The following is a 26,415-nucleotide window of genomic DNA, read 5'->3' on the forward strand; positions in this document are numbered from 1 at the left end:
GCAATATCTCAAAACTTGCCTAGAAGAGTAATGATGATATTCTAGTACCCAGCAGTGTGCAAATTTATTTAAAACACCTCTATCAGACTAGCATATCAGAATTATTGAATTTCAGATTGGAATCAGATTACTATATCAAACAAAAAAGCAACATAGTACTCAAAATTATTTGAATACTTTAAAAAAAATGCCAGCACTTCTTAAGAAAATAACATTTTGTTCTTGAGACTATGACCCATGTTCATAGAACCTTGAATGTTTCAGAACACTAAAAAGCAACTAATTGGCCCAATGGGACTCTCCTATGGGGGGGCGGGGCGGCGCCAAGCTCAGCCAAAATAACCTGATCTAATCTTGTCAAATCTGCAATGTATTTTTTTCTTACCTGCATCAACACCACCTTGGAAAAAGCTGACAACTGTTTTCAAACTGAATTTGTCTTTCTCCATTTATGCAACGTGTTATTTTGGTGGGGAAATCTGCGAAAAAGGAGGCCATTTGTTTACAAGCTGATTTTACCCTTGATAGTCATGCAAGAAGCATGACAACACTGTGCTGAACTAGAAACTTCACAGAATTGAGGACAGGCAGTTGTTGTTTTTTTAAAAAAAATCTATACTATCACCCAGATTGGGTGCCTTTTACAGTCAACTGAAAATGTTCCATGGACTTCAGAATGTTCTGAGTTCTACAGGAGGAGTGTTTAAAATAAAGTATTCCCAGTAGGAATATTCTACATCCAGCTGAAGCTAAGAACAAGAGACCTTTAGTTTCAACTGACCAGCAACTTCTCCTTCATAGGTCTCAATAAAAGCTACAGTTACACAAGTCATGGATAAAATTGATGGAGTAATGAATCTACTGGACACAGTCCATCAACTACTTAAGACGCCCTGGGAGCACTGAATGTATTCCCAGATGCAACTGCCTCCATTGAGCATACTGAAGCAGCAAACCCCCATGCTCACAAGCCATATGGGGACTGCACATTGATGAATATTGCGTTTTTGAAACACTAAAGCATGAAGTGTGTAGCCAGCATAGTGATGGCAACAAGAGGCAAAAAAACACTGTGCTAGATGTGCCCTTGTGAGATCCTTCCTCTGTTAGTGCTGCAGTTACTAGGCAAGGTGTGGAAGCCCTCAGCGGACTTAAGAATTTCAAGTTGCATCACACATCTGAATGCTGTTAAGTGTCATTTGTCAAAATACTTTGGGCATTTTATTTCATGTTCTATACTGCATGGGCTCTTATTAAACACTATGCCTTGTTTCCTCATAACTGCTCTTCTCCTATATGATTATATATCTTAGGGTTGCCATATTTCAAAAAGTGAAAACCAGGACACAAAAGTGTCAGTTTGCATTTCTTAGCGCAGAGAGTATTGATCTGATGTGTAGCACAGTCATACCTCGGGTTAAAGACGCTTCGGGTTAAATCTTTTCAGGTTGCATCCCGCAGCGACCCAGAAGTAGTGGAAAGGGTTACTTCCGGGCTTCACCGCTCACGCAGACGCTCAAAATGACGTCATGCGCATGCGCAAAAGCGGCAAATCGCGACCCGCGCAGACACGGGATCCCATTCGCAACCAGAGGTACCACTGTAGTAGTAGTAATTTATTTGTACCCTGCCCATCTGGCTGGGTTTCCCCAGCCACTATGGGTGGCTTCCAACAGAGATTAAAAATACATTAAAACATCAATCATTAAAAACTTCCCTAAATAGGAAAGAGGTCTTTCCTATTCTACTTAATTCAAGACGGTTCTGGAAGCTTCTCTGTGTGAAAGAAACAAGCAGAAGGTTCATGATGTTTGAGTACAACTGGCTTAAACTGGTTCTCTTATCTCTTTCTGTCAAGGTCATGCTGGCTATAAAAATAGGGCCAGAAGGAGCCAGGGTTTCACTTTCTCTTTCTATCTCTTTTCCTTCTGGTGTGGTGTTCTGTACATAGTTTCATTAGTGTTAAGTCTTATTATAAGTTATTGTAAGTTAAAGTTAAGTTCTGCCGCAACTGGACTTCTTATGGACAGTGCCAATCCTGAATGTGTTGGATTCTTGACCATTATGCTCATTTGCCTTCAGTAGCAGTAAAGCTCTGCTGGATGAAATACAATTGCCTCTGGTCTATTTTGGGGGGAATCCTGCAATGTGTTTAAGTTTTTACTCTCCTAACTATACACTGGAGTTCTGCTCTGGATCAGTATTGAGCAGAATTCCATGTTGAGCATTTCTTGTGTGCAAAATCTCACTTCCGACATGGGCTACGTCCAGATTTTCCTGGACATTTCAGCAATTTTACACCCAGACGCTGTTTACGAGGACCAAATACTAGCTATGTCTGGGAAATCTGGGAAAGCAACTGCAGCATACACTCATCCCCAACCTGTTATTCAACATTTATAGCACATCATCACTGTAGGTTGACATTAGGTAAGATAAATTCTTGTGCAACTCTTCACTGCTGGCAATGTACGAAGCAGGTGAACCTTACACATTTAATAGAATAGTCACTGGAGACTATAACATAAATGTGACAAAAAGTTCATTAACGTTTAGAGAGAGCATGGGATGCATTAAAATATTAGTGCTGTCCTAATCTTCAATGAAATTAGTTGCATCTTTCTAATTAATAAGAAGATAGTCTGAAGTGTTTGAATGGTATGAAAAAATATATATAAATGTTCTGAATAAATTTGCACACCACTGTATGAACCTGTTATTTCACAACTCAACATATTTTGGCACACAAAAAGGATTCAAAGTAGTTATAAGCAAATGATAAATAGAAAGAGTGAGATAGCTTTTACAAGAGAAAAACTTTTACTGATAGAAAGTGCAAAAACTTTTGAATTCCTAGAATACTTTGAGGCAAGATTCAAATCAAACTGTAAGTTTACAAAAATGCTAGGCTTCCTAGTAATTGAAATTTAAATTATTTATATTTTGTTAGGGAAAGGCAAACTTCCTTTTCCTCTTGGCAGATTTAAAATGAACAATGAAAGTGTATTTGTTTACCCTATTGCATGCCTTTCCAATAGTCTCTGGACTGGTATAGTAAGCTTCCCAAGAAAACGCTTGATGATCGGCCGACTCTTCGCAAATTTATCTTTGATTTCAATTTCCAAGACGTCTGTTAGAAGTGCTACGAAAGAATATTTCTGGAAATAAGAAAACAAACATATATTTCATATCGCAATCAACATCAAATATAGCAACTCTTGATTTGCTCAGCAACACCTGAGTTCAAGGGTACAAAACAGCCCCCCCCCCAAATATTTGGCAGGAAAACCACAGAATAAATCTTAGCCACACATGCAAGCAGCCTCATGAACTACCACTGTTAGGTCTTTTGTCACGAAGAAGAACATAGGGCACAAGGAAACAGCACGTAATCTAAAGGAATAAGAGAGTTTTGTTCTAAGAAAAGATAATCCAATTAGCCTACTTTTCACATGAACGGGAAGTCTGAATCTATATTCCTGGATAAAGCAGAATGCAATTGGGAAGGCTCCAGTGGGCTAGTGACAGAACAGATTTTTGTTCCCCGGACAATACTGGGGGGAAGACATACACTTAGAATTAAGGAACAGTGTGTAGGAACTCTTGTCGGCAACAACCCAGAGAAAGAATTTCTACCACAGATACTGAGAGGTTCCTTGAAAGCCATTGATTACCTCTCTGTGCCAAACAGGATTCGTTGTGTTACTGATGATAGTAGACCGCCTTTCCTGGCCATGGTGAGCAAATGTAGGAAATGTGCTCTTTTTTCCTGGCTGAATGGACATCTTTAAGTAAGGATCAGGATTGAAGAACATTCCTTTCTTAAGTCCAACTGCCCTAATGTCTTTAAAACACAGAAAAGGAAAAACAGAAAACATGGCGCCAATTGTTTTTCACCAAATGCCTTTACTTTGTTATCCAGCTTTTCACCAAGTGTTCTGACAGCGTAGGACAAATTGATAGATAGGCAGGCTTCAACATGGCTTCAATATTTATTGTTGGGAAAGTACACATACAAAACAAAACATCAATTCTACAGCATGCAGACATTATCTTGCATCAGTTATTCTATATTCAGTCAGAAGAGCACAATTTGGCTTTTGAGGGTGGCAAATAATATTTATAAAGGACAGAGACATTTAACACCACATATGACTTCCAAAAGAAGTATGTCAACTGTAATGGAGAAGCACACTAAAACATGAAGTTCAGTTTCTTTCACATGTATCATTTGCTAACTTCAAATGGGTGGGTTATCTACAGTTCAAACACAACTGAAATTTTTAAATGTCAATTCCTTTATGGGAATGACTTTGTCTCATAGCTGTGCTGTCAAGTTGTTTGTTCAGATGTTAGGCAGTTGGTAGAATAGATTGATATGTACATAGTAAGCCATGTTATACCAAGTCAGATCATTGTCCATCTACCTCCATATTGTCTACACTGACTGCCTGTGGCTCTCCAGGGTTTCAGACAACACTAACTGGAGATATCTGGGAATGAATCTGAGACTTGCTTTCATGCAAAACATGTGCTTTACCAGACAGTTATGGCTCTGCCTCTTGTTCAGTGTATTAATCTGCACAGTGTTGATGCACTGGTTAAGACATGGATTTATTTGCATACTGCTAATGCTATTTATCTAGAAAAAGAGGTGCCAGAACTCACCATGAACGAGGGCCTCCCTCATTCTCTTATAATGACAATAGTTCCCACCTGAGAGGTGCTAGAATTGAGTTCCAGTGAAAAAAAAGCCCTGGCGATTGCCAAATTAGTGGGTGGGATAATTACACCAACTTCCTGGCTAGAGGCAAAAGAATTCTATTTAAGCAACTAGGCTTAACATAGCTGCCTCTCATGAAACACATAACCTTTGCTTATTTTATTCTACTTTCTTAAAAAATAATAATAATGGTGTGCTAATAATAGAGGAAACATCCATTCCCAGCGAAGAGACAAAAGGTGTTAGCAATGAAAATTCAGGGGAAGATCAAGACATTCTAGAAACCTGTGAAAAATATGCGACAGGGTAAATGTGCTAGTGTTTGATCTGGGGTTTTATCAGCAGTGAGCAAATATTAAAATAGCAACAGTGATAAATGTGCGTATAAACAAGAGAGAGCAAAAGAGTGTGATATGGGAAGCAAAAGCTCAGAAATACAAAATTCTGCACATCTCCAGGTTGTCCTTCAACACATATTGGTAGAAAAGTCGTGTTAATGGAGAGATTTCAGAGTTCAGCTGCAGCGATGTCTGCAGTTTAGCAACACCACAGAAATGCAGCACTTCAAAAGACACCAGTTTCTGAACTCTTTTCTATACAAAAACAAAAGCACTCCACGAAATAAATCCATTCTGCTAACTACTCTTCAAGTTCTGATAAGGTCTGCGCCATTGCTTTTAATTTTGACATCTTTATACTGAGTAACATACTTCTGCAGAAGAACCATTTTTGGAACAAGGAGGTTAATCTGTCCAGGGAGCTGAAAAAGTGTGAGCAGCGTAGCTGAACATTCTGGCTCACCATCTCTGGGTGCCTGTCAAATGTCCCCTCCACCCTCTAAGATAGCTGTTTCACCTGTCAGCTCACATATAATATCAGATAAATACAGAACAAGACTCCTGACCTTGCAGAACATGTTCCTTGCATAAAGGAAGGCTCCAAAGTGAATATGCAGCCACAGGAACACTAACCAACTCTCAGAGATGAATCAGTGCGGCTGTACATGCAAAATTGGGCTCTGTGTCAGTTCCAGAGGGAGCGGCAGGTAAGAGAAAAATCCCTTTGTCTCATCTCACATGCAGGTCCTCAGCGATGCTTAGACTGGGAGCCAGAAGAACTTGCCACAGTTTCCATTTCTTCACTGCTAAAGGTAAAGGGACCCTTGACCATTAGGTCCAGTCGTGGCCGACTCTGGGGTTGCGGCACTCATCTCGCTCTATAGGCCGAGGGAGCGGTCATGTGGCCAGCATGACTAAGCTGCTTCTGGCGAACCAGAGCAGTGCACGGAAACACTGTTTACCTTCTCGCCGGAGCAGTACCTATTTATCTACTTGCACTTTGACGTGCTTTCGAACTGTTAGGTTGGCAGGAGCAGGGACCGAGCAACGGGAGCTCACCCCGTCGCGGGGATTCGAACCGCTGACCTTCTGATCGGCAGGTCCTAGGCTCTGTGGTTTAACCCACAGCGCCACCCGCGTCCCTTTCTTCACTGCTAGCTGGAGCAAAAAATGCCCTTGCCTGAATGAAGGTGGACAACACAACACTGGATGCCTATAGCCAGGGCTTTCTTTTCTAGAAAAAGAGGTGCCCGGAACTTGCTGGACTTTGTTGTTGAGCTTTTTCTGGGGCAGAACACCAGCCCAAAGTTCCACCCATTCACCCTACCGTCGCGGGGTGGGGGGCACTTGCGCCGCCGACCTCTGCACCACCACGATCGCCCTGCCACATGCAGTCCCAAGCGCCATGCCGCCAAACACCTCTGTCGTGCAGCCCTGAGCGCCGTGAAGGGGACAGCACCACAACACTACAGAGCTGCCGGAATGCAACAAAGAGATGCCAGAACCCAGTTCTGATGAGTTCAGGCTGAAAAAAAGCCCTGCCTATAACCACACACACACATTATATCCTTCCCCCAACATTTACAGAATGAGCAACATTTCCTAAAACACAAGTTCACAATACCTTGATTTAAAGTGTAAAAAAAAAAAGGAAAACAGAATTCAAAAGTATTCTTACCTGAGAGTGTAAAGCTGACTAATTTTCGGGAGTGCTGGCTTGCCGAACCACCTTCAGTGCCCTCTGCCCCCATCTGAAAAGAGGGGGAAATTATTGTGGTCGCTTCTGAATGTGAAAGTAGTATGTAAATTAGAGAAAGAATCTATAACAAGGGAAGAGAATTATGACAGACCGCCCAGTGCTGTTTTTCTAGAAAACGAGGTGCCAGAACTCACCACGAACACCTCCCTCGTTCTCTTAGAATGGCAATGGCACTCACCTGAGCCACTTTGAGAGAGTGTTTTGCTCGGAAAGGCAGTATAAAAATACTGAGTTAAATTAAATAAAAATAATTGTAAGCAACAAATTGCATATTCCTGACAGGGTTATTTCTACGACAAATAGGCTTGTAGACAGATAAGCTCCCACAGCCTTCTTAAGTCTTTGTTTTTATCATGTGTGAGAGAGTGATGGAGAAGAGAGGCAGTTCACACAACATGGAAAAGCAAGCTCGTTCAGCCCGGACACTGAGGTCCAGCTCCGAGGGCCTTCCGGCCATTCCCTCCCTGCGAAAAGTGAGGTTACAGGGAAGCAGGCAGAGGGCCTTCTCGATAGTGGCGCCCGCCCTGTGGAACACCCTCCCACCAGATGTCAAGGAAATAAACAACTATCTGACTTTTAGAAGACATCTGAAGACAGCCCTGTTTAGGGAAGTTTTTAATGTTTGATCTTTTATCACCTTATTATTATTACTGTATTAATATTAATATTTTGTTGGGAGCCACCCAGAGTGGCTGGGGAAACCCAGCCAGATGGGCTGTGTATAAATAATAAATCATCATCATCATCATCAGCTGCTGTGGCCTACTGGAATTGCATGAATGTGCTCCTTGCTGGCACTGAGCTAAGCCAAGGCCTGCCCTAGTGTGTTGTCTGAACCCAGGATTGTGGTTAAGCTGTCTCCTTAGAACCACAAGTTGCAGCCAAGGTTTGTTCTTGGGTAGTTTGGCTTACCATGGCATGTAGCCAAGGTGTGAGGTGGGGGGAGAGAGAGGAAGAGAGAAATATGATTGTAATTTGCTGTAGCCTACTCAACAAAGAACAAAGGACCTGTCTGCGGAACACACAAGCCAGTGACCATACTGAATATTTATGGGCAATAGTAGAGTTGGTATGCATTAAGTCAGAGAACAGGACCACAAGGGTAGCTCATTCAACATGCAGAATTAAAACAAAGTGATAAAATCCTGGACACACTGAAGTCTGTGCTACCAGCTTCAGGTGACGACGTGTTAACTGAAATTAACTTCAGTGACAATGGCAGGATTTCACTCATCACATCTTCCCATTGACATCCTCACTAGATCAGATAACTTACTGGAAAATGTCAGATGCCAAGCTAAATTAGCAAGTTTAATGTTAGCGTTAAAACAGATTGGCTCGGTGTCAAGCAATGAATAAAAGATACTCACCATCACAGCAGGGTTTTTCACAGTGATACATGGAGTTGTTGCTCGCAGGGCTCCGCTTATACCATGGTAGTATTTAAAGCAGATCTTTATTTCAGCTGGGGGGTAAATAATGGAAGGGTGGGGTAAGAGTATGCAGAACTCATGAAAGATTCGCATTACTGAATGGAAGCAGTCAATCAATGGAACAGCTGCTTGGGAACACAGTGCTTGCAATGCAACAACTTGCAACCATTTGAGAAAGGTAATACCTGTTACTCTATTAAAAGATCCTCTTAAAGACTTGTGGCAATGAGCATACTGTTACGGAGACCCCTGGTATATTCCCTATTTTTTTCTTTCTTTCTCGTAGGTGGTTGCAAGCACCCTTACCTGTAACCCTACTATTCACAGGAGCCAACTTCTATCTGAGGGGGCAGCCCCCACAAATTGATGGGTATTGCCCTTGAAATGGTGTGCATGCACGCACTGTGTCATGTGATCAATTGTGCAGGGTGGGGCTTAACTGCCCCCCCCCAACATTTTATTCAAGTTGGCACCCCTCCTACTATTATACATCCCAACCCCAGTACAGTGGTGCCCCGCAAGACGAAAAACCTGCTAGACGAAAGGGTTTTCCGTTTTTGAGCTGCTTCGCAAGACGATTTTCCCTATGGGCTTGCTTTGCAAGACGAAAACATCTTGCGAGTGTTCCGATTTTTTTCCGCTCCCCCCCCCTTTTTCTAAGCTGCTAAGCGCCTTTTAGCCGCTAATCCGCTAAGCCTTTAATAGCCGCTAAGCCTTTAATAGCCGCTAATCCGCTAAGCCGCTAATAGGGTTGCTTCGCAAGACGAAAAAACTGCTAGACGAAGAGACTCGCGGAACGGATTAATTTTGTCTTGTGAGGCACCACTGTATCCTCAACTGCACCAACTTTAATATATTACCCCTGTACTGATCAGGAAACAATATATCGTGATTTCAAAGTCCAGCAGGAGCCCAGGCATGAAGGGGGAAGAGATTGAGAAAGCACTGGGCCCAAGCCAAACAATCAGGAACCTTCCAAGGCTGAGACTTTCGAGCCTGCAGAGCCTGTGTCTCTCAGGCCCAGTTCCACTGAGGCGTCAGCCTCTTTCCTGAGCCACCTCACCAACATAGGCGCTATGCCTGGCGTAAGACAGGTAGTGGAATGCTCTGGGTCACAGAGATGCCCTTTAAGCCTTTGAGTTCCTCAGCAAGGGAGCATAGTTAATGCCCATGGGGCACAAAACTGAGATGGTTCCATGTTAGAACAAGTTCTCTGCCCCACTGGGCTCTGTCTGGGGTCCTGAATGACTTATCTACAGCTGTCTTCATTTGCAGGGCTCTTGATAGTCCAGACCGAATCCTGCCTGTACAATAAAAAATTCAGACTGGAGTTCTTCCTAGGCCAAATGATAATTCCCCCCCTTTAAATGTCTATGGATCTAGTGTTCAGAAGTGGAATTCTAGAATCTAAAGCAGGCTTCCTCACACTCGGCCCTCCAGATGTTTTGAGACTACAATTCCCATCATCCCTGACCACTGGTCCTGCTAGCTAGGCATCATGGGAGTTGTAGGCCAAAAACATCTGGAGGGCCGAGTTTGAGGAAGCCTGATCTAGAGCATGTTTTTTTTAAAAAAACAACAACAACCAACCAAACCATATTTGGCAGATTGGGCTACTTTGTCCTGACTTCCACAACTGCTGAATGAAACACAAGGCCCATTGCAGTTTCTGCAAGGATGCTATCAGCTCCAGTTCCAAGCTGTATTTGAGTTGAGTGGAACAGAGCTATTATTGAAAGGGGGGAGCAGAGATGTGCTGAGCAAGCAAGAGGAGCAACGTGGCTCACTGAAATGTACTCAGGCTACAAATAATCAACGTCCCACTCCAGAAATATAAAAAAACACACAAAGGCAGCAGAGTACCCAAAAGGCTCAGAGCCAAGATAAGATGGCAATAAACAATACTGAGCTGCGCCCTAGAAAAATAACGAAAGCACATTCCTGCAAGACTAAACTTTCACTATCTATTTAGTTAGGTCTTGCAATAAATTTTTATCAGATAGAAGCCAGAGCCTTTGCAGTTTTTATTGAGTCACAACTTTTAATCAAAACACAGGGACATAGAAACGATGAAGTATGTACTCTGGATTTATAGGCCTGATAAAGTCGGAGCCAGAACATTAATTCAAGATCCCAGCCCCAAACAAAACATGGTGTGTGTTTTTTCTATTTTCAAAAGATAGAAGATGTTGTTTGTATATTTACTACAACTGTCTCCCAAGAATTAATTAAGAGGAATATAAAAACCATAAACGACAGAGCTGCCATTGCGTTTCAACATCTGCTTCGTTGAAATGGCTGAAGCTTTGAATCTGACAACTTTAGGCTACAGCAGCAATGAATCATTTGGCTTCTAAAGTTAAAAAAAAAGTGAACCAAATGTACTCATATGTTTTATATGAGTACATTAAACAATGCGGGAAGTTTTAGGTAACTGTAAATCATGGCCAGTAGCTGTAAAACAAAGATGTAGCATGGCAGACCAGGTGAAAAACCATTAGAACTACCATAAACTACAGAGTTAATGTGGAAAACCTTCTAAAACAAATGATCACAAGACACTGGGTTGTATTCAGTGCTGTAGAAGCAGAAAATCAGAAGGAAAGGTCAAGTATGTGGCACAGGGGAACTCACGCAAGTTGCCCCAGCCCAATTTTTGGTGATTCTCCCTTTGCATTGGGACGCGGGTGGCGCTGTGGGCTAAAGCCTCAGCGCCTAGGGCTTGCCGATCGAAAGGTCGGCGGTTCGAATCCCCGCGGCGGGGTGCGCTCCTGCTGCTCGGTCCCAGCGCCTGCCAACCTAGCAGTTCGAAAGCACCCCCGGGTGCAAGTAGATAAATAGGTACCGCTTACCAGCGGGAAGGTAAACGGCGTTCCGTGTGCTGCGCTGGCTCGCCAGATGCAGCTTTGTCACGCTGGCCACATGACCCGGAAGTGTCTCCGGACAGCGCTGGCCCCCGGCCAATAGATGTGAGATGGGCGCACAAACCCCAGAGTCTGTCAAGACTGGCCCGTTCGGGCAGGGGTACCTTTACCTTTACCTTTTACCCTTTGCATTGATGTTTCCCATCTCAGCTCCCAGCCTTTTTCAAAGGACCCCCTAATACTCAGGAGAGATTTTTTGTGAAGTCAGAGTAGCATCACGCTTCTCTGGTTAAAAACTCCAGTCTCATCCAACCACAGCAATTCTATGTACGGGCTTAGCTAGCTCCTCTGCTCTATATACTTGCCCCAGCATGCAGCAAATGTGGGCAAATGATGGTGCCCTGGAAAAAGTTCGTCACCACTGCCCTTGCTACTACAGCTGATGTGGCTGCAGAGGAGGAAATGTCTGGGCCATACAGCATGGTCCCAATGTCTTGTGCAGGTACATCAGGTGCACGGCTGGCATGCTTCAGATGATGGTGACATCACATAGGAGCATAGGGGCGGGAAGCTATGCTCAACGTTCCACGCATGCTGCCGCCACCATGGGCATCCTGCCTGCAGTAGCGTGGCAGGGGGGAAGGAGAACCAACTGAGGGAAGTTTGCCTGGGGCCTCCACAAAACCTGGAAATGGCCCTGTGTGCAGCTCCATGAATACACAATGGATAATAAACCCAGGTAACTTCACCATACTCTTAAGAGTCAATGGGACACATTAAAAAGCCCAAGCCACCAGTTTTAACTGATAATTTTTGTTAATCGCTTTGATGTATTTATTCCATTGGCGTTTATAACTGCTTTGACAGTAGGTTAGGATGTTTGCATTTATTTAAGGTTTCTTCACCTCTCCATGTGCAAGTCCATGCACAATATTTAATGTGACAATCTGCAGCCACCCCTCGTATTTCCTTTTAATGAGGATCAGAGGGAAATGTACTTAAAGCTTCTGTGAAAATGGTTCCATTTCCAGCAGCGCTTCAATGATTGAGCAAACCAATTGGGGAAAGTAATCACGTAAATGGTCTCTGCATGAAACAATTAATGAGCATTGATCACATAAGGAGCAAAAAGAGCTCTGGAGACACCAAATATCTTCGTTAATTGCTTTAAAAAAAAATGATATTCCAGAAATCTTCCATTTATTTTTGATGTGTTCTATATTTTATTATATACGTATAGCTAAAGCTATGGTTTTCCCAGTAGTGATGTATGGAAGTGAGAGCGGGACCATAAAGAAGGCTGATCGCTGGAGAATTGATGCTTTTGAATTGTGGTGCTGGAGGAGACTCTTGAGAGTCCCATGGACTGCAAGAAGATCAAACCTATCCATTCTTAAGGAAATCAGCCCTGAGTGCTCACTGGAAGGACAGATCGTGAAGCTGAGGCTCCAATACTTTGGCCACCTCGTGAGAAGAGAAGACTCCCTAGAAAAGACCCTGATGGGAAAGATGGAGGGCACAAGGAGAAGGGGACGACAGAGGACGAGATGGTTGGACAGTGTTCTCGAAGCTACCAGCATGAGTTTGAACAAACTGCGGAAGGCTGTGGAAGACAGAAGTGCCTGGCATGCTCTGGTCCATGGGGTCACGAAGAGTTGGATACGACTAAACAACAATCTGAAAGAGCAATTTGCCACCGCTTGTGTATGATGGGATGTGGCAATCTCCTCAGTCTTCTCCTTCCCCATCCTCTCCCCACCCCGCTCTCCTCTGCTAAATTACCATAGCTAAAAAGAATGCGACATTTGATGCACCTTTTCACTCTCTGCTCAAACGGGAAGAGTGACACTTCCCAGCACTTCTTATGGCATTAGTGTTGGAAGTACAAAGTCAGTCGCCTTTTCAGCAGGTGACAGCCTGAGGGCGCCAGCTCATCACAACATTGATCAGAACATTGCATTTGGCAGCTGCATCATTCTTTATTCCTTTAACCTCCCCTTCATGTCTTCTCCTGAGTAACTCCCTCTGTATGTGAAGCAGATTCACATGTTTGTATTCTGCCTGCCTTTGGATTCTAGGTTGCAGAGAACCCCTCCTTTCCCAAACACACTTAAATATTTTCTTCTTCTTGCATGCCCTGGCTTATCAAAGAAACGTCGCCACCCCCCCCCCTTTTGTAGCAGGGGGAAAATACCAAACTGTTTCCTTTCTAAGCTTGCATCAATTTTCTGTAATTTGGGGCAGACTATAGCTGAGCGGCAAGGAACGCAGGTGGCGCTGTGGGTTAAACCAGAGAGCCTAGGACTTGCCGATCAGAAGGTCAGCAGTTCGAATCCCCACGACAGGGTGAGCTCCCATTGCTCGGTCCCTGCTCCTGCCAACCTAGCAGTTCAAAAGCACGTCGGTGCAAGTAGATAAATAGGTACCGCTCTGGTGGAAAGGTAAACGGCGTTTCCGTGCGCTGCTCTGGTTCGCCAGAAGCGCCTTAGTCATGCTGGCCACATGACCCGGAAGCTGTATGCCAGCTCCCTCGGACAATAAAGCGAGATGAGCGCCGCAACCCCAGAGTTGGTCATGACTGGACCTAATGGTCAGGGGTCCCTTTACCTTTTATAGCTGAGCGGCAGAGTTTTCAGCTTCACAAATAAGCTTCACAAACAATTGCAAAGCATCTCCAGGTATGGCTGGGAAGGAATCCTGCTTAAAATCCTGATAAGCGGCTGCCAGAGAATGTAAACAAATACTGAACTACATGGACCTCTGTATAAGGCAGCATCCCATGTTCCCATGAGTGGTGCATTGGATGTAAGTTATTTGTGACAGGATAAGGATGAAAAGAGTAGGCTGAGGAACTGAATTTTGCAGAGATTTCAACAAGGGTGCCCTTGCGGGGCAAGACCTTAAATACACTATTTTGCTTTTAGTAAACAGGCTGTGAATTAAGCCTAGTGACTCCCTGTCTGTGGAATGCTCTCCCCAGGGAAGTTCACCTGCCACCTTCATTATACACCTTTAGGAAGCGAGTGGCACTGTGGTCTAAACCACTGAGCCTCTTGGGCTTGCCAATCAGAACGTCGGCAGTTCAAATCCCCGCGACGGGGTGAGATCCTCTTGCTCTGTCCCAGTTCCCGCCAAGCTAAGCAGTTCAAGTGCACCCCAGTGAAAGTAGATAAATAGGTTTTGCTGCGGCAGGAAGGTAAATGGTGTTTCATTGCACTCTGGTTTCCGTCAGGGTTCTCTCGGCCTGAAAAGTGAGATGAGTGCCGCAACCCCATAGTTGCCTTTGACTGGACTTAACCATCCAGGTGTCCTTTACCACCTTCTTCTTCTTCTTCTTCTTCTTCTTCTTCTTCTTCTTCTTCCTCCTCCTCCTCCTCCTCCTCCTCCTCCCCCCAGGCAGAAATGTTCCTTTTTAACCAGGCCTTTGGTTGATATGATTAACATCCTATGCCCTTTTAAAATGGGGGGGGGGGATTTGGGGGGAGGGGGGTTATTGGGTTGTTGCTTTTATTTTGATTATATATTTTATATTTTGATTTTGTTCTGTGAACCACCCTGGGACCTCTGGGTATAGGACGGTATATAAATTCAATTAATAATAATAATAATAATAAGGCAAGAGTTAGTGTCGCTCTAGCAGCCAGACAGGTGGGAGCTTTCACTCTGGCCCAGGTGAGCCGCTGTCTCTTGCTGCTTTTGCCACTCTTAGTACCAGCTCAGGTTTGCCACCTATGCCTTAAAGGCTTCAGTAAGTAGCTACTATTCACATTCCTAACAAGTGCATGTAAAAACATATTTGGGAGAGCAGAGCCTGTGAAAATTCCACTTTAAGCCAACCTCATCTTCATTGTTCATCCTCAACCTTTCTCTTCAGTATTCTGAATGAAAGGAGGAAGAAACAATCAGAATATAATTTTGCCTTATCTGATAAGGGTGCAGATCCTTGTTTTTAAGTCTGGACCAGATTGCCTTTTTTTGTTCCCTTCCTGCCAGAGAAATCCATGATTCTACACCATGAGGGAATTTTTTGAGTGATGGATACTTTTAAATCAGCTAATACCCCACCACCCAAAAGAAAGGGGGGGGGGGGAAGCAACATTCATTACTTGAAAACAAATTAGTTTCTGAAGTTTCTGAAATCTTTGGTGTGATACAAAATTTGGTTTTTCTATATATTACTGCCTGTCTCAGAGCTTGTCTCTGCCATCATCTACAGACTTTCAGGTAAATTGTTTTATTTGTGCCCCAAATGATCAAAAACAGAACTGAAGAACAGTTTTCCATGTGGGAGGAAAAATTAATTACAACAGTCAGCTGCTTTGTATAAACTAGGTGGATGACTAAGTTTGATTTAGCCATTTGCATTTCAACTTTGGCTTTCATCTCTCTAGCTTTTCAAGTCCAAGATATATATCTTCCGCTAACACCCCTTATGAGGTTCAGAAGTGCCTAAGCTCATCTAACACTTTTATGTTTCTTCCCAAATTGGAGGCCCCAAATTGCAGAGATTTCAACTTGGTGATCATGTGAGATTTGAGCTGATGGTTGTATGAAAAAGAGGACAGACCAAAATGAGTCACTGAATCACAATTGTGCAGCTCCATTTCCTGTACTATTTTAGAAAAACCAGCACTTAATCCTGGGCCACACTGAGCCAGAGGACTGCACTACTTTATTTCTTAAATTTAGCTTTTTATATATATAAAAGTTATTTGGTCTGGTTATTCCCTTTATTCACTTGCTCAGTTTTAACATGTGCCGTGACACAAGTTACATAAAAAGATGAGCAACAGAAGAAATTATCGACACATTTTCCTAACAGCTGAAATTGCTCGTGTAATTTATGTTCCAATTTAAGCCCTTCTCTTTACAAACCAGCATATATATTCCTGACACACTGTTTATTCTCAGTTTATGTTGCACAATCCACCTAACATGTTACACTGGCTGCAGAATGAGCACAACAACAGGGAACTGGTAACTCATTCTGCCAACAGGGAACTGGTAACTCATTTATTGCTGATTTTGAACAAGTTCTTGCTATGGCTGCCATCTCCCTCCCAATAGGATTCCAAGAGAGTGTTCCCACCCCTCCTTTTCTGTAACAAAACACTACATGGCATGCCAAAGCTGGCAAAGCATTTCTGAAAAACGTCGCCTCAAGAAGGCAAGTTATTCTTATGCACGTTCTCTACCACCCGTGTAACTTACGTTCCATGAAATAGGGGCCAGGTTCAATTCGCCATACAATTTGTCCTTTCTGCGTTCCGGTCACACCACGATTCTTGGAGTCCCAGAAGTTTGCTGGTGAATTCTCATCTGGAAGATGAAAGAAAAAGCATGTCATAACCCAACCAGCTATCAGGGAAGGCTAGCAAGCAGTTTATTTTTAAGAGTGTACCTTTGTACAAGGATGCTTGTCTAATGAAAATTCCCCAAAAAGATTTTTTTTAAAAATTATTTCTGTGCCTGTGTTTTTTTACACATGTATTCTGCATGCATTATGCAGAAAATCGTAAGATAAAAGTTTCCACGTTTAAAAAGATTGATCACAGAAATGATGCTTCTTCCTTATAAAACAAAGTAAGAAAAGCTGACAACTAATACGTGGCAACTGAACTAAGGTTACCAGATGCCCCCTTTTCCCAGGGACAGTCCCCGGATTTACAAATCAGTCCCCATACAACATCAATTGAAGTTGAAAAGTGTCCCCAGATTCATTGAAAAAAATCTGGTAACAACGGCAGCAAGAATATTATTGGCACAAAAATGGAAACAAGAAGAATTACTGACGAAAGAAGAGTGGCAAATGAAATTAACGGACTATGCAGAATTAGATAAGATGACAGGAAGGATTCAAAACCTGCGGGACCAGAGATTCTTGGAGGACTGGAGTAAATATTTGAATTATTTGAAAAGCAATTGTAATAAACAGATTGCAAAACGTTTTGTAAGGAGGACTATGCGAAATATTGCAGAGAAGACTATGAAGAGAGTTATTAGTTAAGGACAATTAAAAGTAATAGAGAAATTAAGAAATGTAGACTAAGTGATAAAGACTGAAAAATCTTCAGATGCGGTTGATGGAAGTCTAAAACACTGTATAAGATAAGAAAATATGTTAAAGGATTGTTGGAAATGATATGTTAAAAATTAATATATATGAAATGTTATATATGATATGTTAAAAAAATTAATATATATGAAAGAAAAAATCTGGCAACCTTAAACTGAACCATTCTTTCACATTCAATCATATTAAGTCTTTGTGCAGATACTAAGTTGCCCAGACAAATGATCCTTGGGGAAAATGTCTTTTCTACAGCTTTCCCCCCGGGAGGCCAAAAGCTGAGAGGTGGGAAGAGAAGGGCAAGCAAGTAAATGAGCAGGAAGTCAAAATACCTCTCCATATGGCTAAGGGGGTAAAGTGATTCCCCCTCCACAGGAAGTCCACATCTTGGTGGGATTCTTCTGTGCATTCTTATGAGTTTTGAGCCAAGAAAGCTTCAATTCAGGAAAGGCTCCTCCAATCAGTGGAGTTGCATCCTTTGTGGGCGACTGGGGTGTGTACATGCGCCCCAGGCAAGACTGGGCACGGATGGTAAATAAAACCCAAAGAACCAGCCAAATTTACCACTGCGTGCGTGCACACACACACACACACACACACCCAATGCTGCCGTTTAGCAAGGGGGCTAGAGGCACAATGGCAAGACCCCTGGTGGCAAGCAAGGTGGGGGTCACTGAGAGGGGATGCCTGGCTTGCACCTCCTCAAAATCATGCACCTGGGGCTACACACACACACCTGGCTCTCCGCACACTACACTCCTGCCTCCAATACTCAGAAATCAGCAGCATAAGCGGTGCACACATTTTTAAGAAGATGTAAAATTAGGAGAAACCTGTAAGCAAAATGCAGAGGTGAAAACATCAGACCAGAGAGGCATGAACTCAGTCCGCCAGGTAAAACCAACCAACAGTAGAAACTGTTATAAGAATTCTAAGGCGTCATAAATAGAATGTACATACACAAGTGAATAAATAAAACCTCTCCGAGTAGACTGGCTGAATTCTTATCACATGTTAAATTCTATAAATAAATTAATTTCTCACCAACCCCTTACAAAAAAACCAACAACAACAAAACCCAGGTCTGGCAAGTATCTACTAAAGGTAGAGCAGACCTGTCAAAAGAGCATCTTCTGTGTATGAATAGGGATAGGTCTGACAATGGATTCAAGACCCAAGGTATTTACCATTCCTAAAGAATGGCGCAGACTAGCTAGGAAAAGGCAAGCAAGAAAGCATTACCAGGTATCTGGACGGACAGGAGACAAGTCATACTCTTGAATTTCTATTGTAGACCACCTCTTTTCTGTTACATTTGATTTGGGGTGGTCTTTGGCTAAGGGGCTGGAAAATTTCTGAAGTCTTTAAAAGTTGTTACACACCTTTGTTCTGTTTCCACCTCACCTCCTTGCAAAGGGGGGGACAGAGACGGTTGCAACAGAAAGGGGGGGGGGGGGAAGATCTGCCGTGCTTTCTTCAGTTGGTTCCTGCCTGCACTTATTCCTCTCTGACTGATCGTGAACTTGGGGGTAACTGGGTCCCTTGATGGGGAGCTGGGCTGTAAAAGCTAACCCCAAATTTTCTTTTGGCAAAATGATCACCATAATAAAATCATAGCAACAAAGCAGTTGTTAAGGGCCTCTCACCTGCAACCCATTTACCCTTGGATAACCATTTGTGGGCTTCAAATCGTAATGCCAAACTTAAATTTAGGCTGTGTGCTACGAAGACCCCTAACCGGACCAGTTTGCTTCATGTACGCAAATCACTGGATCCGGCTGCAAAGCTGGTGCAGGAATTCTGCACGCAGATGCATCTCCCCCTGACACCTGCGATATCACCTTTCCGTGAAGCGGGAAGAAGCCCTTCTTCGAGTACAAACAGATTTCTGCCGCCTCCTGTCATCAGAGGCTGCAAACTTCAGCTGAGACCGTTCTCTCCATTTTCTTCTGAGCAGCTGAAATTGTAAACTGGGATCTGAACTCGAAGCTTGCGTCAGCTATATATACACATGAAACACTTAAAGGGTCAAACACTGCCAAAGGTTAGTAGTTTAGCAAGCAGTGTTCTTGCCTTAGAGTCACAAAACCAAACGTTCTGGCAGGAACCTTCAGATGCATTCCATTTATTAGCAAATAACTCATGATGGGAACAGCCACAAAGGCCAGAGAAGGGCAAGTTACCAGCATGACATGTCCTGCTGCACCCAAGGAGGAAGCGATATTCATGAGTTCTTCACATCATACTCATTTTGCTACTGCCATCTGGGAAAGGTTTCCTAAAAGCAATTCCCATTTCAAGAGTCATTTAGAGGTAAGGATAAAGCAGCAACAAATCCATAATATTCTAATTATAATGATCAGGGAGGGTGAGAGAATACTCAAACCTGCTACCTAAAACTCAACCAAATAATCTAATCTGGAAAGCCTGCTTATTTTAAGTGTTGATATTTGGCTCACCATATGCACACTGTTGTCAAGGCAATTTTGCACCATTCAGTTAGTGCACAGGGCAGATCAAACAATTCCTTCTTTGCTAGGTGGTCTGTGGCCTGTCACTTAACCATTTCTGTGATGGAACAGAGTTGTTAATGCATGAAGGCAAATGTGATATCATGGAAGTCCAATACTCCCATGAAGTCTTACTCCCTAGGCATTGCCACTCAGGACACTAAAAAAACCCTGCTTTGAGCTTTTCTCAGCTGTTTGCACAGATGGAGAATGATATTAACATGGGCCAGAAAACAGATTTTCATTCCCTAGTAAGCCATTTTAAATCTAAATGTACAATTCTAGCCAGAGTTAAGTTTTGCACTTGAACTACAAGTACCGTTTTTGCGGCAAGGGCAAAGAACACTTATATGCTGGACACAGCGAATTTGAAAAAAATGTACAACTGCTGATGCCCAAACAGCTTGCTGCCTGAGGCAAAGGTCAGAATGGGACCCACACACCACACTATGTGTGCAGAGGCTTACCAATCTTAGTTCAACACTAGTGATGGGAAAGCACATGGGAGCATCAGGCTAACTTACAGAGCACAGGACTGACACAGCCTCGACCTCTCAACATCTCACTGCTATTCTGCATCCTTCGGCACCCTCTTGTCTCACTCTGCCTAATGATAGGACCAGTTTTGGGTTGGGTACATGCAGATTTTTTTTGTGAGGGTGCCTCCGGACAGTCAGCTTTTTGTGGGAGGGATTCAACCACATACTTGAACTTTTGGACTGCACATTTAAAGCTCTCCGTCATCCTAGCACATGGGTAGGCAAACTAAGGCCCAGGGCCCGGATCCAGATCAATCGCCTTCTAAATCTGGCCCACAGATGGTCCAGGAATCAGCGTGTTTTTACATGAGTAGAATGTGTCCTTTTATTTAAAATGCTTCTCTGGGTAATTTGTGGGCCATAGGAATTCATTCATTTCCCCCCCAAAATATAGTCCGACCCCCCACAAGGTCTGAGGGACAGTGGACCGGCCCCCTGCTGAAAAATTTTGCTGACCCCTGTCCTAACACAACAAGTCCATGGGGAGTGGGGATACGGAGTTATTGCAGTTTGGAAAGTGAAGGGGAAAGTGTAAGGGCTAACAACAAGATGTGCAAACACCATCAAGCAAACCAGGATGACTACCAGATGAATAACCGCCCCATAAACAAATCTGATTGAATGCTCAACGAAAAATGGACACCCCATAAGCTTTGTGCAAGCAAATCAGGGTGAACGCTGAATTAAAAAGGTCTGGATGAGTAGAGTTCCCTTGCAACCTTTTGGCTTTAGTAAACAGAGACTTTTCAAGTGAAATCTGTTTTCTAGCCTCAGACTAGGCTTGCTGTATCAGCAGCTAAATCTGATTTCCCCACACAGTCACCACCTCCATTTCTAATAGGATTGGTGATATGTGAATGTTTTTTGACTGCTGGAAAGGCATATATTGGACAGCACACTGATAAAGAACAATTTCCTTCCAATAATACACTTTCCATTTGCGAGAAGCTGAATTCTTTCTTTTCCCCTTTTCAAGTTTTACAACTTCTTTGCAGAACGAATGGCTTTCTGCAGGACAACAGAACCACTCCAACCACCCTTTAAATAGTTGCAGAAACAATGCCATCTTCTTTCCTCGCAGCAGTAGCCAATCACACAAACAGATATTAATTTAATGTAACACCTAAGAGAAAACCAATGAGCAACCACCTTTAAAACAAGAAATAAGGGGAGATACTCCATCCATTGCAATGTAATGAACATTAAATCAAGCTGTTTACATACTTTAAATTTGCCTTTGGCAACAGCATTTTTCATTCTGGTTTTCTACACTTACCTGACCTATCCTGTAGTAAGAAATACCTTCCATTCAATTTCGCATCTGTTTAATAATCAGGAGATGTTCTTAAAAACTGAAATTCCTTTAATAAGGCTTCTGTTATCCGTATGCCAATTCTTCTCTCCATTTTAAAAAAAGTTGCCTTCTTGGAAGAGGGAGCACTTGAATACTGTCTTGCACCATCGCTGACATCGTCACAAGATCACTTGAGAAGCACCTCTGCATTCCCCATCTTCTGCTTTTTGTTTAGATTGGAACGTTTTAAGAAAGCTCTCTCTTGGCCTTCTTAATGTGCTCTATTTTTTTTACTAGCTAACCCACCCAGAGAGTTCACTGCTTATTGCGCTCTGAGCAATTGCTCCCTCTGGGTTCAAACATCACAGAATTAGAATAGATGAAGTATTGTCCTTCAGATTAAGTTATTTGTAGCCACTCCCCTCTGAAGGGTACAGGATGCGAAGTCTTCATCCTCCCTTGGCTTCCTTCCTTTTCTGTTTTCCATGGGAGAATTCTGAACAGTTGATCCCACTACTGTACAGTCATCCCGAGGGTGATAAACAGGGAAAATTCAAAACCCAGAAATGACAAGCGCATTAGTCACAGAAAACAAAACACAAGAACCAAAAGTCTCTCATATTTGTTGCATCTTTGCAATGACATCACTTAGGTACCATAACAAAGCCCAACATTCTTGTCTTTGTAGGCTGCAAAAGGTTCCCTAGAGTACACTAACAAACACACAAGGTAATTGTGGTATATTTACTGCATCAGCTTGCATTGGCTTGGGGGCTCTACTTGCTTTCTCATTTGCACAGAATTCTTGATGATATCAGATGATCTCATAAACCACACAAATATCTCTTATACAGTGGTGCCTCGCAAGACGAAATTAATTCATTCCGCAAGTTTTTTCTTCTTGCGAGTTTTTCGTCTTGCGAAGCACGTTTTCCCGTAGGAATGCATTGAAAATCAATCAATGCGTTCCTATGGAGACCGTCCGGGGACAGAGGGGAAGCGCCGCTCTGTCCCCTCTTTTGAAGCAAGGGGCTGCGGGGAGAAGATCGCTTCTCCCCGCCACCCCTTGCTTCAAAAGAGATCCGGGGACAGCGGGGAAGACGCGCTGCGCTTCCCGCTGTCCCCGGAGCTTGCGGGGCAAGCTTTGTTTTGCGAAGCAAGCCCATAGGGAAATTCGTCTTGCGAGGCAACTCGAAAACGAAAAAACCTTTCGTTTTGCGAGTTTTTCATCTCGCGAGGCGTTCGTCTTGCGGGGCACCACTGTACGCCGCAACTAAATGAATAAGTGGCAGTAAAAAATTACCAACTTCGGTTGGTAAGGCACCTACAACTGCTCCTAGATAACTTGTCCAGAGTTGCCCATGCATTTGGTAAGCTCATGATTTGATTACTGTAATTTGCTCCATTTGGGGCTACCCTTGGGATTGGTCACGAGGCCATCACCGGTGCAGAACACAGTGGTGCATGCTCTGGTTATCTCCCGCTTGGACTACTGCAATGTGCTCTATGTGGGGCGACCTTCGAAGGTGACCCAGAAACTACAACTAATCCAGAACGTGGCAGCTAGACTGGTGACTGGGAGTGGCCGGCGAGACCATATAACACAGGTCCTGAAAGACCTACATTGGCTCCCAGTATGTTTCCGAGCACAATTCAAAGTGTTGATGCTGACCTTTAAAGCCCTAAACGGCATCGGCCCAGTATACCTGAAGGAGCGTCTCCACCGCCATCATTCAGCCCGGACACTGAGGTCCAGCGCCGAGGGCCTTCTGGCGGTTCCCTCACTGCAAGAAGTGAGGTTACAGGGAACCAGGCAGAGGGCCTTCTCGATAGTGGCACCCGCCCTGTGGAATGCCCTCCCATCAGATGTCAAGGAAATAAGCAACTATCTGACTTTTAGAAGATATCTGAAGGCAGCCCTGTATCAGGAAGGTTTTGATGTCTGATGTTTTATCATGTTTTTAATATTCTGTTGGGAGCTGCCCAGAGTGGCTGGGGAAACCCAGCCAGATGGGCAGGGTATAAATGTTGTTGTTGTTGTTGTTGTTGTTACTCTAGGTTGCTACTTGAGAGACCACCTTATTCCTTATACACACAGACCATTGAGATCTGCAGAAGATCTGCCATCCCCCCCCCCAATTCTCTAAGAGCAATCATAGAACATATTGTCCTTTACAGCTGTTTCTTAGGTGAGTGCAGGCTGGGCTGCCAGCATGCGCTCTCCAGCAGCGCTTTTTTTAAAGCTTAGAAATAAAGAGGAGGAAATAAAGGAATCTGCAGACAACCACTCAACACAGTTTGGAAGGTGGTGGTGGTTTTCAGTCTGGCCCTGGTTTTAGGAACTGGACTAAATGTGAATTGTTGGAAGTGTAGCAGTAATTTGTTGGGAATGCCCTGGAATTAAGGTATTATTGGGAGACAAAAACAACTTCGAGATTTAACTAGATGTGCAATTCTAATGAATTGTGTTATTTGGCAAGTGTGTTGAAAAGCTCAAAGTACTTGCCAAATAACTAAATGTATTCATTTAAAAATATTTGTATATTGCTTTTCAACCACGGTCACTACCAATGTAACGTATTGCAAGCAAATAGGTGCATTTTCGTACCAGCGGGTTGGAAAATCTTTGCTTAAGGGATACTGAAATTTATTTGCAACAGGATCTTTTTATTGTACTTACAGTGGTACCTTGGGTTAAGTACTTAATTCGTTCCGGAGGTCCGTTCTTAACCTGAAACTGTTCTTAACCTGAAGCATCACTTTAGCTAATGGGGCCTCCTGCTGCTGCCGCGCTGCCGGAGCACAATTTCTGTTCTCATCCTGAAGCAAAGTTCTTAACCCGAGGAACTATTTCTGGGTTAGCGGAGTATGTAACCTGAAGCGTATGTAACCTGAAGCGTATGCAACCCGAGGCACCACTGTACTATGTACATTTCCCCCCTTATGGCTGCTCTCTGGTTTTTTGCACAAGTTCCCAAAAGCCCATTATGGTATCTTTGAGAATGTGACACTTGTTTTTAAATGCATTTTTAAAAAACATAGTAAAATACATTTTTTAAAAAGACAATAGACCATGGGTAGGCAAACTAAGGCCCAGATCCGGCCCAATTGCCTTCTAAATCCAGCCCACGGACGGTCCGGGAATCGGCGTGTTTTTTACATGAGTAGAATGTGTCCTTTTCTTTAAAATGCATCTCTGGGTTATTTGTGGGGCATAGGAATTTGTTCATATATTCTTTTCTTCAAAATACAGTCCGGCCCCCAACAAGGTCTGAGGGACAGTGGACCAGCCCTCTGCTGAAAGAAGTTTGCTGGCCCCTGCAATAGACTATTTCAGGAGTAGCACAAAGATGTCAGGATATAATGCCAGATATAATGTACCCAGATGAAGGAGAGAATGCCCTTGGACTACAGGTGCACAGAGCTGTAAGTGTGGTGACAATTAAGACTAAATACTACCAGGGGTGGGGCAGGAGAGGGATATAAAACAAAAGTGTCATTTTAGTTTCATTTTCACTTTAGTTGCTGCCATAAGACACCTCTGCTTTTTGATGTGCTTTTGTGTGCACTTGTGTTTTTTGTAATCCAAGATCTCTAGACAGTAGAAGCAAAAATGCAAAAGCCTGCAAGGACTGCTTTTTAAGGACATTATTTGTTGTTGCTGTTTAGTCGTGTCCGACTCTTCGTGACCCCATGGACCAGAGCACGCCAGGCACTTCTGTCTTCCACTGCCTCCCCAGTTTGGTCAAACTCATGTTGGTAGCTTCGAGAACACTGTCCAACCATCTTGTCCTCTGTCATCCCCTTCTCCTTGTGCCCTCAATCTTTCCCAGCATCAGGGTCTTTTCCAGGGAGTCTTCTCTTCTCATGAGGTAGCCAAATACTGCAGCCTCAGCTTCAGGATCTGTCCTTCCAGTGAGCACTCAGGGCTGATTTCCTTCAAAATGGATAGGTTTGATCTTCTTGCAGTCCATGGGACTCTCAAGAGTCTCCTCCAGCACCAGAATTCAAAAGCATCAATTCTTCGTCAATCAGCCTTCTTTATGGTCCAGCTCTCACTTCCATACATCACTACGGACCTTTGTCGGCAAAGGGACGCTGAACTCTTTTGTCTTCCTGTCACTGTCCTGCCAAAACATCTCCTTTCTGAGACGCTACTTGCATTTCCAGAGAAAGTCCCATTGGTGCCCTTGTAATGCAAAGCGCCAGCTTTGGAGATGCAATTTTGTTGGGATTGTGGCAGGGAGAGAAGGCATGAAACCTCTCCTCACCTCAAGGCTGCTCAAGCTTCCCAGAGATTGCTACTTACATATAAGGAAACACGCATGGACAATGTTTATTTTATTAGAAATTCCGGGGCAATCTCCAAAATGAAATGCAATAGAACCATAAAATATCCAACATCCACAGTCGATAGCTCTGCTGCTAAAGCATGAGACTCTCGATCTAAGGGTTGTGTGTTCAAGCCCCACATTGTGCAAAGGATTCCTGCATTGCCGGGGGTTCAACTAGATGATGCCTTGTGGTCCCTTTCCAACTCTTCTATGCCAAAAAGAAACATAGAAAGACTAGCAAATGCTTAAGTAGTCCGCTGGGCACCCATCAGATTTTATTTCCATACTATAACTCCCATCAGCCCCAGCCAGTATAGCCAGTGGTCAGGGAAGATGAGAGCTGTAGTCTGGCATCCAGAGCACGTCACATTGATGTGGCTTCAACGAGCGTATAAAACAAGACCAGAATGGTGACCAAAAAAATCGCCTAGTCCAACATTCTGTTTTCAAAGTGAGCAACCGGATGTCTATGGGATGGCAGCAACCAAGGCATAAGTACATCACTCTTCCACCCTCTGGAAGAAAAACAGTTGAGTATAAGCAGTGAGGAA

General features: G+C 43.4%; 1 protein-coding gene across 6 annotated transcripts in view; it reads right to left on the bottom strand.

The window, feature by feature from the left end:
* HECW2 (HECT, C2 and WW domain containing E3 ubiquitin protein ligase 2) overlaps positions 1-26,415 on the bottom strand; it is a 206,983-nt gene that overhangs the window by 83,626 nt on the left and 96,942 nt on the right. For 4 of the 6 annotated variants that reach the window (XM_081193300.1, XM_081193301.1, XM_081193304.1 and 1 more), the window contains exons 3-7: positions 16,329-16,436; positions 8,191-8,285; positions 6,740-6,812; positions 3,675-3,844; positions 3,016-3,158 (exon numbers count right to left, since the gene is read on the bottom strand). In XM_081193300.1, the coding sequence (XP_081049426.1) occupies positions 3,016-3,158; positions 3,675-3,844; positions 6,740-6,812; positions 8,191-8,285; positions 16,329-16,436 (589 nt within the window). Of the gene's footprint in view, positions 1-3,015; positions 3,159-3,674; positions 3,845-6,739; positions 6,813-8,190; positions 8,286-16,328; positions 16,437-19,370; positions 19,466-21,512; positions 21,830-26,415 lie in introns of those variants that run through there. The other 2 variants (XM_081193303.1, XM_081193302.1) reach the window with 2 other exon arrangements.

The sequence above is a fragment of the Podarcis bocagei genome, assembly GCF_964188305.1.
Source record: "Podarcis bocagei genome assembly, chromosome: 1".
NCBI classification, from domain to species: Eukaryota; Metazoa; Chordata; class Lepidosauria; order Squamata; family Lacertidae; genus Podarcis; species Podarcis bocagei.